General features: G+C 46.8%; 2 protein-coding genes and 1 pseudogene across 2 annotated transcripts; 2 read left to right on the top strand and 1 right to left on the bottom strand.

Moving 5' to 3' along the window:
• The window catches only part of LOC134023638 (trypsin-1-like), a 35290-nt pseudogene extending 34544 nt beyond the window's left edge, over window positions 1-746 (top strand).
• Window positions 747-4182: 3436 nt separating this feature from the next.
• LOC134023590 (lymphocyte activation gene 3 protein-like) lies at window positions 4183-8057 on the top strand. The gene is given in 11 exon segments (XM_062465817.1): window positions 4183-4331; window positions 4455-4508; window positions 4511-4574; window positions 4784-4983; window positions 5176-5442; window positions 6583-6794; window positions 6796-6843; window positions 6845-6920; window positions 7062-7322; window positions 7413-7528; window positions 7689-8057. Coding segments are annotated over 11 exon segments (1494 nt in total). The 5' UTR covers window positions 4183-4246; the 3' UTR covers window positions 7800-8057.
• Window positions 8058-8066: 9 nt separating this feature from the next.
• Window positions 8067-16438, bottom strand: plekhg6 (pleckstrin homology domain containing, family G (with RhoGef domain) member 6). The gene is made up of 15 exons (XM_062465758.1): window positions 16294-16438; window positions 15096-15291; window positions 14788-14922; window positions 14520-14657; window positions 14234-14329; window positions 13923-13973; window positions 13536-13685; window positions 13300-13410; window positions 12246-12395; window positions 11749-11886; window positions 11531-11650; window positions 11282-11414; window positions 10861-10976; window positions 9181-10764; window positions 8067-8643 (listed from the first exon to the last, which is right to left on the bottom strand). The coding sequence occupies exons 1-15, from the start codon at window positions 16311-16313 to the stop codon at window positions 8629-8631; spliced, it is 3153 nt and encodes a 1050-aa protein (XP_062321742.1). The 5' UTR covers window positions 16314-16438; the 3' UTR covers window positions 8067-8628.
• Between the last annotated feature and the right edge of the window lie 553 nt (window positions 16439-16991).

The following is a 16991-nucleotide window of genomic DNA, read 5'->3' on the forward strand; positions in this document are numbered from 1 at the left end:
CCTTCTCTCTCTTTCTCCCTCTCTCTCTCAGTCGTGTGGAGGTCCGTCTTGGGGAGCACCACATCAGCTTGACTGAGGGTACCGAGCAGTTCATTGATTCTTCCAGGGTCATCCGTCACCCCAACTACGATAACTACATACTTGACAACGACATCATGCTGATCAAGCTGAGCAAGCCCGCCACCCTCAACGCCTTTGTGCAGCCCGTGGCTCTGCCCACCAGCTGTGCCCCCGCTGGCACCATGTGCAAAGTCTCTGGCTGGGGCAACACCATGAGCTCCTGTGAGTACAGCATCAGGGGAACAGGTCTTCTGTAAACTAGGATACATTTGTTGTAACAGCATGCATGCCGTGCAGGACTGGCTAGTTTACCAGTTGGAGACAAAAGTAAATATTATGCCTTCACTCGTCATTCTTTGGTTGTCTTTGGTTGTCAGGTTGTCAGGTTGTCAGGTGGCTGAGCGGTTAAGGAATCGGGCCAAATTATGTTGTGTCCTTCACCCTACTTGTCTCGGGGGTATGTCCCTGTACTTACTGTAAGTCACTCTGGATAAGAGCGTCGACTAAATGTAAAATGTAAATGTCTCTCTTTCTTTCTCTCCTCACAGCGGCTGACAGGAATAGGCTGCAGTGCCTGGATATTCCCATCCTTTCCTTCAAGGATTGTGACAACTCCTACCCTGGCATGATCACCGACGCCATGTTCTGCGCTGGATACCTGGAGGGAGGCAAGGACTCCTGCCAGGTAGGCACCTATCAGAGATGACCTCGACTTTATCATAATTTAGACAGGTCAAACATTCCATTACCTCACTTTGTCATTTCTCCAACTCTCTCTCTCTTTTCTCTCTCTCTCTCTCTTTTCTCTCTCTCTCTCTCTCTCTCTCTCTCTCTCTCTCTCTCTCTCTCTCTCTCTCTCTCTCTCTGTCTCTCTCTCCATGTTACTCCCTCTCTCAGGGTGACTCCGGTGGCCCCGTGGTCTGCAACGGGGAGCTCCAGGGTGTCGTGTCCTGGGGCTACGGCTGTGCCGAGAGGGATCACCCCGGTGTTTACGCCAAGGTGAGGTTTTCTTCTGGTATTTTAGAGATTAAGACTCAGTAATAATCAATATGACTTGTCTAACTCTCCACTGTGGTTCATCTGTTGGTCTTGTCCTTGTCCAGGTGTGTGTGTTTACCGACTGGCTCTCAAGCACCATGGCCAGTAACTGAGTCCAGTTTTGGAAGGAAACATTCAGCACAGCCGCACAACTTAACAACTTGTACAATTAGCATTTTTGTCCTTAAGATTAAAATCTTAAGACAAAGTATTTACGTAAGAAAAGAAAAAAATCTGTATTGCCATCATTTTGTCACAAATATTGAGCAAGGGTGACTGTTCTATTGTAGTGGATGATCTGATCATGATCTTGATCTGATCAGATCTGATCATGATCTGATCATGAGTGTCGCACACAAACATAAACACACTTACACATGCATGGCAGATGAACAGCCACCCTTGGATCGATTTCACAAGCCTTTGCATTTTCAAACCACACGTACACACACACACACACAGGCACACACGCAGACGCACACGTAGGCACATACACAAACACATGCACACATTTATGCACACACACACGTATAGTTTCAGTCTTACTGTAACCAAAACAGCTGGATGGAATATATTTTCTTCTTCAAAGAATCAACCCAAGCAGAAATTCATACAGTCTACGTTTTAGTTTTGATTTGACGTCAGTGGCTCTCTGTGGAACATTTAAATTTGAAGCATTCTTGAAAACAATAAAACAATAGGATACAATTCTTCTAAATGTTTCAAAACGGCATATTCTGTTGAACATTGCAGAGTAATGTACTGTGTGTAATGAATAGATAATGCAGGGTGAATTATGTGTATGATTTTAATGCTGGGAGATGCAAGAGTTGTGACATATTATTTGCATTGTATACATACACAGTATATTCAGAAGAAAACCCAAGCAACTATTCAGATGCAATGAATGCATCAAGAAATGATGAGTGGGGCCACTTTTCAGCCCGGGAGTTTCAGGCCCAAGACCGGCCCTTTTTTTTGTATACCAAACAGTGCCGGATGCAGCCTGCTTTGACTGGGGGTGCAGTGAACATTTCTGGGGGGTATCATGATTACATAAAGGGATCGTATTATTTTTTATATTGATACCATTTTTCAGACTGCTTAACGATCCGAGTGTTAATCAGGCACGGAGCCAGACGTTGTAAACATTAGGAGCTTTGCCCCAACCTAGGGCGTATGCGTTTGATGTGATGCAAGATAGGGACTTTTTTGGCCATTATTTGACCGCAAAATAGTTTTTTGAGCTTTATGTAAAATAAACAGACGTTTTTCAATTTGTAAAACCTTGTCTAGCGATGCCATCACTCCGGCCATGCTCCCATCCATCCTCCCTGACGCGTATCGTTACGGTAGGGCCGCCCGTCCTAGCTATCGGTAGCCGATCTGGGAAAACTTTTTGGAAAAGACGGACTATGGACCCAACCAACTCTATTTGGGAGGGGAGAACTCCCTCACATGGTACAACCCATGCTGAGGCGTCAGAATGCGGAACGTGTGTAGCCTACTTTAAGAGAAGATAGACTAACTTGACAAATGTCAACAACAACAAAATCCTCGACCGGCCCAAAAGTGAAGAGGCCCACCGGGAACTCTCCCGATTCTCCCGATTACCCACCCCGGCCCTGGATACTGGATATGAAATTAAGCTTGAACATACATAAGTCCTGCATATCATACAGTTAATCAATTTACAAAACTCTTCTCAGATAATTTGAGAATGTCGCAAGGCTTCAACAGAAAATGTGCATTTACGTATTTTCCGTGTTCACCAAGATTAACATAATTCGGTTTTGCATCCCGAATGAACCATTGTTTCCATGTGAGTGGTTATTTTTCAGTCTTCCATTTAAGGCCCCCCTGTTCACCCCCTATTCAAATACAGTGACAAGATTTGAAGATCAGATGGAGGAAAGACCACTTCATATTGTAGCAGGTGATTCACAGATGCACAAAGAGAGTATGCAGGTTGGTGGGTGTTGTGGTGTTGTGGTGTCAATCTGGGCCAAATGCAAAACCAGTTATCACTCTGTTTAGCTTGTTTTGTATATTAGCCTGAATGTAAAGAGACAAACTGGAAAACCAGAGCTGGCTGCCAGAAGAAATACATAACCACCCACACACTTTCCACTCTTATCTATTCATATCTATCTGTCTATCTGTCTATCTGTCTATCCATACTTGTGATCTTCTTGTGAACTTTTTTACAACATTGTGAGAATAGTTGAAGATGTGGAGATGGTTGTGGTGTTGAGACATAGATGGTAAGATTTAGGCGAATGTACAAGGAGATGATTAGTCATTAATCAGCATCATCACCCTCACGTTCCATCTCAACACACTCACTGACTCCGGTTACAGGAATGGGCCCTGTCCATGTACAAGGGTTGCGAGGTTAGCAGTGACTCTCAGCATTACTACTGGCATAGAGGAAGGAAGGACACAGTGGTTTGGCACGTTTTCTCTCAGTAATCAAAACGAAAGCTGGCTTCCTGTAAATATAACTATGCTATAGGTGCATTTACATTTCGAGGATACCCTATTTTAGACCCCTATTTGTACTCATCACAATGTACATCTTGTAATCTTACATTAGCAGTATTTAACCCTGTAAGACCAGGTTGTAAAATTACAATGTCACTTTTAGCTCTCCAAAAAACACATTTGCAAATTCTTTTTTTGAAAGACCACATCTTAAAAAAAAAAAAAAAGAGCTAAAAGTGACGTTGTAATTTTACAACCAGGGATCTTACAGGGATTATTTAAGGTCATTGATGGTGCACAAACCCTTTGCAGAGAGAGAGAGAGAGAGAGAAGGAGAGAGAGAGAAGCAGAGAGAGAGAAGCAGAGAGAGAATCCGTGGGAGAAAGTGGGGCTCCCTGTTTGTGTCTGACAGTTTCCATGTTGCGTCAGTGAGAACGACATCAAGGGCTGCCTTCCAGACGAAGTCACATGACTGGGAGGGACTACCTGTTGGTGTAGCCCCTCCCACTCCCACCCACACCCATGGGTCCATATATACTAGTCCCAATTCACAGAAACTCATACTGCAACTGAGACATCAGAAACAGACGAACAGAGGAAACAGATATCAGCATATCATAGAACAAAGAGATTCACTGAGAGATACACCATATCTAGTCAAATTATGTCATTGTTTTTAACACACACAATGAGTAAAATGTCTGTATGGCAATATCTAAGTGTTTTGGGAGCCACTCTCTTAGTGACAGGTAAGAAAAACTGGATTTGTGTCTACACATCACCCACACATCAGTGATATAATTTAAAGTTTCATGAACATTTTCTGCAAACTGATTTTGAATCCGTCCTGGTTTGTATTGGTGTTCCTGTAGGGGTTTGGTGTGAGTCCACAGAAGTCTTTGTGGAGGTCGGGTCGCAAGCCATCTTACCTGTGTGAGTCGTCCTCCTCCACATACTGCAGCAGTCATCAACTGGTCCAGGTACCATGGAGGGTAAGATCATTTTTTCCCTCTCTCATCTTCCTCTTGCCTACCTCTCTCTCTCTCTCTCCATGTTAATCTCATTATCTTTTCCATACAGGTGAATCACTGACATATTTGAATTGATTCAGGCACTACAGTGTACCATGCGTGAATGTGCCTTTAGGCACAAGGCATGGATAGGTCTTTATTCTTTCTTCTCTGTGTCTCCGTCCATCCAGCACCATTTGGAGGAAGAAGAAGAGTGGATTGGAGTACTGGGATAGTTCTGCCCAACGTGTCAGATGTTCCCATTCCCATACTGGAGACTACAGCCTGTACATCAAAGAAGTGAGGGAAGAGGATGCAGGGGAGTACAGATGCCGTGTGGAGGACGGCAAACAGTTAATCATAAAAAACGTTCTTCTCAGGGTTATCAAAGGTGAGCCACAAGAGAGAGAATACAAAAATGAATCAGTTTGAATAAATTGCATTAGCATAGCATGCTTTTTGTGTGAAGTGTGTGAGAGTTTCCGAGCAAATGTCTTGTGACTGAATGGAACTCTACAAGTTAGCGTTTCAGTGCTGCGGACGGGACACAAGTTTTACGTGACGTCTTTTCCTCTCTCGACAGCGTCATTCTCGCCAAAGGACCCGTTGGACGGCGACACTCTGTCCATCGCTTGCGGCGTGAAGCCCTGGCCGTGGGGGGCCACGGTGAGCTGGAGGCTCAACGGAGAGCCCTTTCTTGTCCGCGACCACGGCTTCACCGAAGAGAACTTCGCCAGCGGTCCCTTCTACTTGAAGGGCAGAGCCTCTGGAAACGTGACGGGGAACTGGACTTGCGCCGTGCATCAGAAGGGGAGAGAGGCGACGGTCACCCGGGCACTGACAGTCAGAGGTGAGGGGACGACTGCTCTCTGTGACACCAGCGCCACGCTCACATCCTTACAGTTTGGACGAGTGCTAACTGACTGTTGCTTACTGACTCTCCCTCTCTCTCTCTCTCTCTCTCTCTCTCTCTCTCTCTCTCTCTCTCTCTCTCTCTCTCTCTCTCTCTCTCTCTCTCTCTCTCTCTCCGTCTCTCTCTCTCTCTCTCTCTCTCTCTCTCTCTCTCTCTCTCTCTCTCTCCCTCTCCCTCTCTCTCTCTCTCTCCCTCTCCCTCTCCCTCTCCCTCTCCGTCTCCGTCTCTCCGTCTCTCTCAATTCAATTCAATTCAGCTTTATTAGCATGACAGTCATTTCAACCGTATTGCCAAAGCAAGACGCACAATAACAGACAACCATACATCAACAACAATATTCAAACACAACATAAGGAACAACAGTCTGTATCGTCCGGACATGTGGTAACAACAAAGTGTCTGAGAGCAGAAAACAACAAATCGAAACAAAAACAACCTAAGTAAATAGCTACATTGAGATGGACAACACATATTACAAATAGGATTTCAAGGCTGGTCACATTACATTCAGGTTTTCCTGATTTCATGGCACTCTTTTAGAAATCGTCCAGATAGGGGGGCTGTGTGTCCCTCCCCTAAGAGCACTTTTAGCTTTTCATTATCAGACAGTGTGGTGAATGATGGTACAAGGGATTCAAATTTATCAAAGAAATGCTGTCTGGTATGTCTGTACCGTTGGCAGTGTAGTAAAAAGTGCTCTCTCTCTCTCTCTCTCTCTCTCTCTCTCTCTCTCCTCTCTCTCTGTCTCTCTCTCTGTCTCTCTCTCTTTCTCTCTCTCTCTCTCTCTCTCTCTCTCTCTCTCTCTCTCTCTCTCTCTCTCTCTCTCTCTCTCTGTCTCTCTCTCTCTCTCTCTCTCTCTCTCTCTCTCTCTCTCTCTGTCTCTCTCTCTGTCTCTCTCTCTTTCTCTCTCTCTCTCTCCTCTCTCTCTCTCTCTCTCTCTCTCTCTCTCTCTCTCTCTCTCTCTCTCTCTCTCTGTCTCTCTCTCTCTCTCTCTCTCTCTCTCTCTCTCTCTCTCTCTCTCTCTCTCTCTCTCTCTCTCTCTCTCTCTCTCTCTCTGTCTCTCTCTCTGTCTCTCAGGTATCGTCAGCCCCCCCAGGGACGGCAGCAGAGTGTACGCGGCCGTGGGGTCTGCCGTCACCCTCCCCTGTGTGTTCACCTCTGGACTCGCTCCTTCCGGCATGCTGTGGGAGAGGACGGCCAAGGGGTCCCTCTCTGCGTCGGCCGTGGTTCCTATCCTCCCTCCCTCCGCCAACCTGTCCTCCACGGCCTCCCAGGCCCCCTGGCTCCCAGGCCCCCTGGGACCGGTCGGTCGTCGTGGCGGAGGTGGGGGTGGAGGATAGGGGGCGGGTACAGGTGCTCGGGGTCAGTCACGGGCAAGAAGCTGGGCAGAGGGATGCATCTGGTCACAGCACAAGGTGAGCGTGGCGGACGTTCCCCTTTTTGAATGATTTAGACGCAGCAATCCTGAGGAAGCGTATTTCTCTTTGTGAGACTTGTCCTCTCCCATGATCGCGAGTACTGACACCTTCTTTGGTGTTTTCTCTCTCTCTCTTAAGTGCTCCGCAACTCTCCGACTTCGAGGAGGGCTCCCGTGACACTGACCTGTCACCTTAGCGACGCCAGCGAAGTCACTGACTACAGTTGGGTTCAGCTGACCCCTGTCCTCAATGGCACCCAATCTGCGATTCCCTTCCCTTCCAATGGGAAGGTTCTTAACATCGGCGCTGTGACAGAGAAGACCGCCGGTGAATGGGCTTGTCTCTTCTACGGGAAGCAAGGGATGCTGGGAAATGTGACTTACCATTTACAACTGATGAGTGAGTAGACCACCTATTTTTGGTCTGGTTTAGTTGTTTTTTAAATTACAGTTGAACGTGAGCATGAATACATGGTTGTGTGTTTGACAGGTGGTCTGAGCGGGGTGGAGGAGACTTCCAGTGGGGTGGGCCCGGCAGTTGGCCTTGTCTTACTCCTCTTAATAGCATTGTTGGTTGTGGTCCAGATGTGCAAAAACGAGCAGAGGGTGAGTGTAACAGTTCTGTGAGGTGTGTGTCTGTGTGTGTGTTTGTGTGTCTTTAAATAGTCTGTGTCTGAAATTGTGTGTGCTTTCCTGTAAGTATAAGCCTAAAGTTACATATTTTTTTTATCACAATTTGACATACTGTGTGTTTGGTTCTTCACAGAAGAGGAACATTCTACGCTTCCCGGCTTTGGAGACCATAGTCCACGCTCACTCCAACGAGAGGGAGGACAGCGAGAGGAGCAGAGTGAAAGATGATGAAATCTCAAAATAGTGTGTCTGTAATTTTCTTTTACTATATTTTCGTGGGTCGAAATATAATATTTTGATCTGCTTGATTACTGTTTGGGAGAGCATGATTGTGTGTGTGATTTTGTATGATAGAGACCTTCAGTGCAGACATTTGTAGCAGTATTACTTCCTACTTTATGTAAGAACTTTATTTGAAATTGTGTAAATATGTTGCCTATTTCTACTTATTATATTTACAATATTTTATATTTACAAAGACATTCCTGAGAATAAAAATATACAAAGAAAATTGGTTTAATCTCTTTATTGCAACATGTACATTCTGAATCTTTAGAAAAAAATATATTCAATTTATCCATCCTTTATCAAATATAAATGTACACTATTTAACAAAAGTGAGCGCACCTAACCATGGCCAACACACCAAGATTCTGGTGCTTAATAACGCACATCTTCAACAGTGACCCTAATCCGCTGCTACCAAACTAAATGCCTGCATTTCAGCCACTCAACTGCAAACAACCTTACAGGATTTCCATCTTGTTGCTTTGGAATTTAACAAAAACTGTTAACAATAAAATGGTATAAAAAAAAGTTTGAATGGCTGAAGTTGTAGGTGTATAAGCTTGATCACCGTAGCCTGTTTGCCTAACTGAACTTGGATCAACATCTAGACCTGGCTAACCTCTCCTTTCCTACGCTCGGACGTTCTCTGGGAGTTTTGTAGAGTAAGAGTCTGTGTGATGGTCTGCAACAAATCCTCATCTTCCTTATACACACCGTCAGGGCTCAAGTAATCCAGGAAATCATCGTCATCGAAGCACCAGCCAGGCCAGTCTACACTTGCGCCATCAAGAAAGACAGGACTGAAGAAAAAAAGAGAGATAAGTTGATGAGGGAGAACATTTTTGATTAATTTTGACTAGGCAAACCACAAGAATCATCAGTAATTAGTAAGAAACTGAGATTGTGTTAACATCGAAACTGCAGATAGTTCCATGGCACAAGAACACTGTCCATAATCCACCCACGGCCTCCCGAGAAGTCATCTCAATAGTAGTTTTGAATAAAACAAAGATTAGAGCTGAACTGCAAAGTCAAACTTTCCGACTGCCATTTCCTGCACAGTACGTCCAAATTGAAAACACACAAGCTGCAGATTCAAGCAGATCAAGATTCTAATGTACTATACGTGATCGTGCAAGCTTCATCTGCAGGCAACAAACACGCCCCCACCGCCCGTCACTGGACTCGAGCTCGTGCCCACCGACTCCGCAAGCGACCACAACCCGCAACGCCAACGAAAAGCTAGCTTCTCGTGTCGCGGGTGGTCAGTACTTATACAGATGAGTGATTTTAATCGATCCGTATCGGTTACACTCAGATCAACATCTCAAACTCACCAGCTCTTGTTCTCCTCTTGATCCCCGTCCACTGTTTCTTCCCTCCACCCCTGGCTGATGGTGGGGGCTCGATGCCGGACCAACTCCACCTCCTCCCACTCCATCTCTCTGTCTCCTTCGCTGGTGCACAGCGATGTCGTGGTGGAGAAGGAGGGAGAGAAAGACAGGTTCGACAGACGACTTGTGGATGCGTGCCTCTTTACGTCTTTCTTTCCCCTGTCCGGGTCCCTGTTCCTCCCCTTGGCTCGCTCCAGCAAGTCCTCCAGGGGGGGAGGGCAGTGGGGGCAGGTCCGGATCTCCAGGGGGCGAGTGGGGGATGTGAAGACGGCTGGGCCTGAGCTGCTCGTTCGGAAGGATAAGGTCCGGGTTCGACACGCTCCTCTGGGACTTAAACTTGGGTATTTTATGGGATTTTGTAGCAGGCTTCTCATGGGTCAGCTCAGGGTCGGAGATGGTTTGAGGGTCTGGGGAGACCTTCTCGGCAGGCATGTGCCAGAAGTCCTCTCCGTTCCGTTTTAGAGACCCCAGCTTGAGCACAAGGCGGGAGTCAGTGGAACCCCGTCCGGAAGAACCACAGCTGGCCGGGATCTGCTGCTTGACCTCCGAGTCCGAGTTGGAGGAGGAGTTTGTTTGGGATAAGGGCCAGACCGCGGGCACCGATCCCCTTCGCGGCGACTCAGGCAGGACGTTCTGCTGGCCGTTGACAGGCCTCCTTCTGCGTAACCGTGGTGACTTCAACTTGCGGGAAAACCTCCTATATTCCGTCAGCGCCTCCTCTTCTGATTGGCTACAGGATTCCATTTTGGCCTGATTCTCTGTAGACTCAGAATCCAGATGAGTTTCACTTGATTTGTTTTTTTCACCTTGGCTCAACTGGGACATAAACTGAGGCACTGAACCTTCCGGTAGGTTCTCTTTGTATGAGTGGAGAAAAGCGCAGGACCTGGGCCGGGTCAGAGGATAGTCTATGTCTGGGTATTCACCCGGAAACAGAAACTGTCTCCTGTTGGACTTGGTATTAACGGTGCCTCCTGCGTCCTGGCTTGAGATGAAGGTGTCACTGAGGTCAGGGGTCATAGCTGGCTTGTGACGGTTCCAGGTCACCCTCCGCTCCGTTACCCCCTGAAACACAACGTCATACCCCTCCTCTAACTGGTCACCACCCCTGTTCTTTCTCACCCCTGCCTCTGACCACACCCCTTTTTCCAGTTTCCTGTCTCCTTGTTTGATTTTGTTTGCCCAGCCAGCAAAGTCGCCATGTACCGACTTGCTGTGAGTGTCACTTATCAATCGTTCTCTGCCGAGCAATCCAGTGACCTGTGTGTCACCTTTTGTATTTGGCTTTGGAGTTTTGAGTTTAACCATTGATGACAGTGTCCCATTCGCAAAAGGAATCACAGGAGGTTCCTCTACAGGCTTCGCCTCCAGAGAAGGAGCACATTCTGATTGGTCATGGACGAGTTCTACTGTGCCCCCATTGGACAGAGGGGCATCTGCAGGAGAGGTGAATTCGAGCTGTAGGGGTTTTTTCTGGGCCTGCAGGCTCCTGTTCACCTCTGTCACTCGTAGATTCTTCAGTGTCTCCTGTCAATCAACAGAAGCGTCAATCAGTGAGGCCTCCCCAAGACAGAGATAAATAATTTCCTTTTCTTATATCCTCTCCAGTCCAACTTTGGTTACCTGTGCTTGTTGTATGGCGGAAACCCATTTGGAACAGCTGTCTGAGTTAGAGGCAGAAAATGCGTAGACATTGGCAGCACAGCCTAGATCACTCACTTCCACCAGAACAAAGGAACCTGTCAGACACACACAGAGAGAGAGAGAGAGAGAGAGAGAGAGAGAGAGAGAGAGAGAGAGAGAGAGAGAGAGAGAGAAAAGAGAGAGAGAGAGAGAGAGAGAGGGAGAGAGAGAGAGAGAGAGAGAGAGAGAGAGAGAGAGAGAGAGAGAGAGAGAGAGAGAGAGAGAGAGAGACAGAGAGATTAACAGCAGGAAGATCAAGAACTACATCGAGATGATGAACGATGAGCAGAAAGTGTCCTCAGTCCGGCCAGACGACAGGATCAGAGCGTGCTCCGGAAGGGGGGGGGGGGGTGTTCCTCACAGCCGTCTTTGAGCGCAGCACAGCGAGCGCTGTCCAGGGCCAGGGGAGGGCGCACCACCTTCAGACGCTCAGCCTTCTTCTGGGCTTTGGTCACCAGCAGCACGTCAGAGAAGAGCAGGGCCACCACCTCCAGCTGCTCCACCCAAACCACAAACAAAACAAAAACAGAAGAGATCCGCCGGTGTTGAGTGTATGATTACAGACCCAGAACCGACACTGATGTTGTGATACAGAAGAGGCGCTACGCACTTTGCTGTCTTTCCTTCCTTTGATCTTCAGCGTCTCCTCCAATAGCAGCTTGCGTACGACCCCGGGGCCCGCCCCTCTGATCGGCCTGGTCAAATCGAATCTGCAGAACTCACGGACGTGCTGCGACGTTCCAACGGAAACGAGAGAAACACTTTCTTTTTATGTTCCGAGCGGGCGGAGCCGCTCCGTTTTACGGAGAAAAGGTTTCATGCGTTTACCTTGTCCGTTTCCTCGTTCATGCCTTCTAACACCTCGTATCCCTCCAGCCTCTGGGCTGAGATGGAGAGGGCCAGCACCTCATCCTTCAGCCTCATGTAGTCGTTGATGCTGTCCAGAAACCCATTCACACCGGTCAACTGGAGAAGAGAAGCAGACAGGGACAGATAGGGAAGGGGGGGATTGCGAAGACAGAGACAAAGATGAGAGAGAGACAGAAGAGAGGGATGAGAGAGAGACAGAAGAGAGGGATGAGAGAGAGACAGAAGAGAGGGATGAGAGAGAGACAGAAGAGAGGGATGAGAGAGAGACAGAAGAGAGGGATGAGAGAGAGACAGAAGAGAGGGATGAGAGAGAGACAGAAGAGAGGGATGAGAGAGAGACAGAAACAGAGGGAGAGAACAGAGAGTGAGATTTCTTTCAGGTCATGCGTTGACAACGGTACAAGCTGCAGCGGCACTGCACAACATCAGGGTGTCTGCAGAGCGCCCCCCCTCACCATGGCTCGGAGACTGTGCTGCATCAGGGGGTCCTGGTTGGTTTTGATTATGGCTTTAAGCAGCAGGGGGTACTTGGTGATCCTCTGGTGGGGTTTGGCCTGCATGTCACCCAGTCGCATACGCTCACACTGGGGGTGAGTCTCAACCCACTGCAGAAGGAGAAGACAATCACATCCTTCGATCGAGTCTCTGTTTCACTAAGTTTGACTCTGATAAGATATCACCAGTCTAAGAACCGCATAATTGCATTCGTAAGTTATCATATTTTGGTGATTCATGAAAGGGGGGATTTGTACAGGATGTCCTCCTCGCCAATAAACCCACAACATGGGGTGGTACAAATGGGTGGTACAAATTCATAACAGAAATGTAAAAGTCATCCAGGCTTATTTGAGTCATAACACAAGTTGAGGACACTGGTGGGTTTGACACATAGCTGTGTGGCTGCCCTCATAGGACATGTTATTGACAGTACGCCCACACACTCATGGCATTAACCAGAACCAGAACACACCATCCACATCAAGATGAGTGCTATTACTCACTACAACTGTGTTCCCGGTTCTGACACAGTCAAGGCGTTTCACGTACAGTCTGTGAGTGATGCAAAGGGTTTTGGTGGTGAAAGGTGTGCATGTGTGTGTGTTCAGCCAGAAAGGCGTGTGTGTGTGTGGTGGTGTGTGTGTGTGTGTGTGTGGTGTGTGTGTGTGTGTGTGTGTGTGTGTGTGTGTGTGTGTGTGTGTGTGTGTGTGTGTGGTGTGTGTGTGTGTGGTGTGTCTGTCTTCCCATGTGTATGTTTTGTGTCTGTGCATGTGTGTGCGTGAATGTCGTGCATGACGTTTGTCTGTGCGGCACACATGTAGGGGGTCAGGTGGCTGAGCAGTTAGGGAATCGGGCTATTATTCGGAAGGTTGCCGGTTCGATTCCCTGCCGTGTAAAATGACGTTGTGTCCTTGGGCAAGGCACTTCACCCTACTTGCCTTGGGGGGAATGTCCCTGTACTTACTGTAAGACGCTGCTAAATTACTAAATGTATCAAATGTATGTAAGTACATGTAAGAAGACGTTGAAGTGAGGGTTGCTGTCCAGTTCTCTTCGCGTGAACTCCAAAGTGCTCTCCTCTTTCCAGCAGTATTGTAGATACGAGAAGAAGCGCTCGTGGAACTGGCATGGGAGGGAAGAGTATGAAAGAAGGATGGGATTATTGAACACTAGCTGTACCCTTGGATTTGGCCAAGGCTGTGTATGTCACATGATCATGCATTCCTACCAACTGATTGAATTTGTACCTGCAGGCAACCTGACTCTAACCTCAAAGGGTCAAAGGGCTTCCCTGTCCGTCGGACTTCCCTCAACATGGGATACATCACTTCCTGCCAAAACTGTCTGTGCGCACCGAGGATGGATGGAAGGTTGGAGAAGAGCAGTTCAGACGTGACCTGAGAGAAACCAAGATGTTGTCTGTTTGATAAGGTTTTTGTAGCAGACAGAGGCCAACTGCTCCCTCCCCCGCACAGTGAGACCTTTCCACCTATTCAGCAGAAAACTTCAAAACTGTCGTGCTCTATGTTCCGTCAGTTAGAGAAACGGATGTTCTCAGTGTGTTGATGTCAGCCATTGCATAAGGCTGCTGAACAGTGAACGGCTTCCTTGGCCTAAAGGCTATTCAGACTGACCTCTTGGAGGAAGCCATGTTGGTGCAGGTTGTTCAGGGCGGCCACCACCAACTGTAAAAAACAGGGAGGGTTTAGAAATGACAGAAAGCCTATTAATCGCCAGTGGAAACCCCTTATGTACTCTTATAGAAGAAAATATATACCTACTGTCCATGATTTTTTTAAATATATATATAGAGATTTTTAACTTTAGTTGTGGTTTTCAGAATATAGTGTCCCATGTGGTTTTATTGTACATATGGAGCAAAACATGTTGGAGTTTTGTTATGACATTGAGAGCACAAATGTCGGGGGAGGTGTCTCAATCTTACGTCTGTGACGATGGTGAGCTTGTTGATGTAGGTGAGCTCAGTGTGGACAAACTCCCACAGCGCCTCCTGCTGGTGTCTCTGTGTCTTACACATCGTCTGAAAATGAGGAGAGAGATATAGTGTGAGACAGAGAGAAAGAGAGAGGGGGGAGATCGAAGGAGAAAGAGAGAAGCAAAAACAGAAGTGGAATGAATCAGTGAGAGAGACGAGTGACAGAGAACTGTCAGGGTGTGGCTCACATCTATGTATTGTTCTGACTCACGATGTTTTTCGCATGGTAAATTACCGTGTGAGAGCGCACTATTTCTGTCCAGCTGTTCTCTAGGGTGGATCCCTGGGCCCCTTCCCCCCAGCTCCACCTAAGGGACAAGGGCACAGGGAAGATTTGCAGGAGCTTCTTCAACACGTCCAGCTGATCCCGTTCCTGAGGGGGAGGTACAAAGTTTGAATCAAACCATTATCATGTATCACGCTAGTGACATTCTGCTCTGTCGGGTGTCCGCGTCCATCTACATTCGCATGTGCAGACGGAGGATGGCATCGGAGTCAAGTACCTCAGGCGATGAACACTTCTCTGGCGCTCCCTGGTTAAACAGAACCTGTTTCAGTGCTGTCCGCGATTTTACACATGGAGACGATCCCTTACTCATTGTGGCATAGTCTGTCACAACTTTCTGCTGGGTTCTTCTCTAAAAGAAAACAAAAATCAGTTGCTCTTTAATAGAACGCATATAAATTCAATTTACTTTCAACTATCACCCTAACCATCATCTGCATGTCTCACAGGTGTCTATGATAACATGAGGCCTGTGAGCCATGCCTGACAGTTGAAAGCAAAGTTTATTTTCCATTAGATACTAACCTGATAGTTCAAGGTGTTAAATGTGTGTGATTCTACTGCCCCCAGCTGGTTGGTCGCGGTATCTGCAGCTGTGGTCCCTCCATTTAACGAATCCCCCTCCTTCTCCCGCTCTTCCCCATCTCTCCACTGTTCCGCAGCGTCTTCTTGAGACAGGCCATCTCCTCCGTTGTTTACACTTGTTGTTTTTATAGAAAGACTTCAGAGATATAAAACCAAAAAACGCACCAATCATTGTGGAGCCAAGCAAACGAGGAATACATGGCGTCTGGGCACGAAGACAACAGGAAGTGCTCTATTTTAAGATTCATCAACCGAGAAGGAAGATCTGAAACAGGGGAATCTTGAGGAAGACTAAGGAACTTATCTTCACATTAATGCATTTTAGAACAGGTTAGTTCTTATTAAAATGTACCACAGGATAATGTGTTTTTGAAAGGTAGGCAGCAGGTAGTTATGATAAAGACAATAGCAACATCAGTGGCAGAAGAAATAGTGTTTGGAAAAAGTGAACTAGTCAGCAGTACTCATGCTGCAAGCTCACGATTTTTTTTTAACAGAATGTAAAGTTACAAACTACCTAATTTGCACACATTCACTCACACAACACCAGTTGTCTTGGTTACCAAGATTTTTTTTTTTCTTGACACATCCGGAGCACAACATGTTCAGTTTATGAAGAAAAACGATTTTTCCTCTAAGGACGAGAGCTACAAGACAAATGTTGAACGCAAACACACACACACACACACACACACACACACACTGTGTTCAGTTATAAACCTAAAGATAAACCACTTCGATGCACGAAACACCGCACAAAACACCACACAAAACCCCCCAGTAACGCAAGTGCCCTCATAACAAATACACATCACACTCGAATGTTTTACATTCAGATGAAATTCAGGACACTAGGTACTGAAGTATCTTCAATAAAACGTGTTGCTGTGTGTGGGGTGTTACAGAACGTCCACAGACAAACAGAGGCTGTTTGCAGTTCAGGGGCCGTTCACCAAACAACAAGCACACCAGGTCCCCCGTCACCATAAACAAGGACCGCTCTTAGATCAGTATATATTGACCATGAAACATTAAGCAAACATGCATTTAAATAAATCTGTCTGACCCAATCCAGCAAGCACAAATCACAGTGAAAACAACTTCTGTGACAGGAATCACCAGAACATCATTTACGCACCTGAGCTTCTTTAGATCCATATTGATTCACACGGTCATCTTTGGTTTCTACTGTTTCACCTTCTCTGGGTATGTCGCTCTTTGCCTCTGTGCCTGTTTTCATCCCTCCCTTCCAACCTTCCTCTCGCCTGCACCCTTGCGCCCTATGACTCACCTGACAAGAAAAACTGGATTCCACAGACAGTAGATCTATATCTGGGACTGGTTAATGTGTTAAAAGTCACAAATTCACAGGAAGAGGTGGTGACTGATACAGACATGGTTCTGTTTGTTTCTGTTACTTTGGATGAAAACCAAATAAATCAATGAAAGGAGAATGTTTACATAGTAATCTGACTCCGAACCAAAAAGTCATTTCTTGGGAGCAATGCCGACCCTGTCGTTGCCAACATCTGGAGATACCCCCTACTGTAACGACCAGAGAAACGCACACATCTGAGGAAATTAAAAGAAGTGATGACAGACAGACAGACAGTGCCAGACTGACAAGACATTGAAGGCCAGCCAGCCAATTAGAAGCAGGCAGCAAGACTAACACACAGACAACGAATGAGAACGGGAAAAAATGACGTCATGATGAAAACAATGTGAAAGGAAAAGACACAGATCGGATGGCGAGGAATGTGGAACGACAACAAAGCCTGAGGTTAGACACACCATCACTCACTCATAAACACAGTTATACACACACACACACAA

This window comes from Osmerus eperlanus, chromosome 7 (genome assembly GCF_963692335.1).
Source record: "Osmerus eperlanus chromosome 7, fOsmEpe2.1, whole genome shotgun sequence".
Classification (NCBI taxonomy): domain Eukaryota; kingdom Metazoa; phylum Chordata; class Actinopteri; order Osmeriformes; family Osmeridae; genus Osmerus; species Osmerus eperlanus.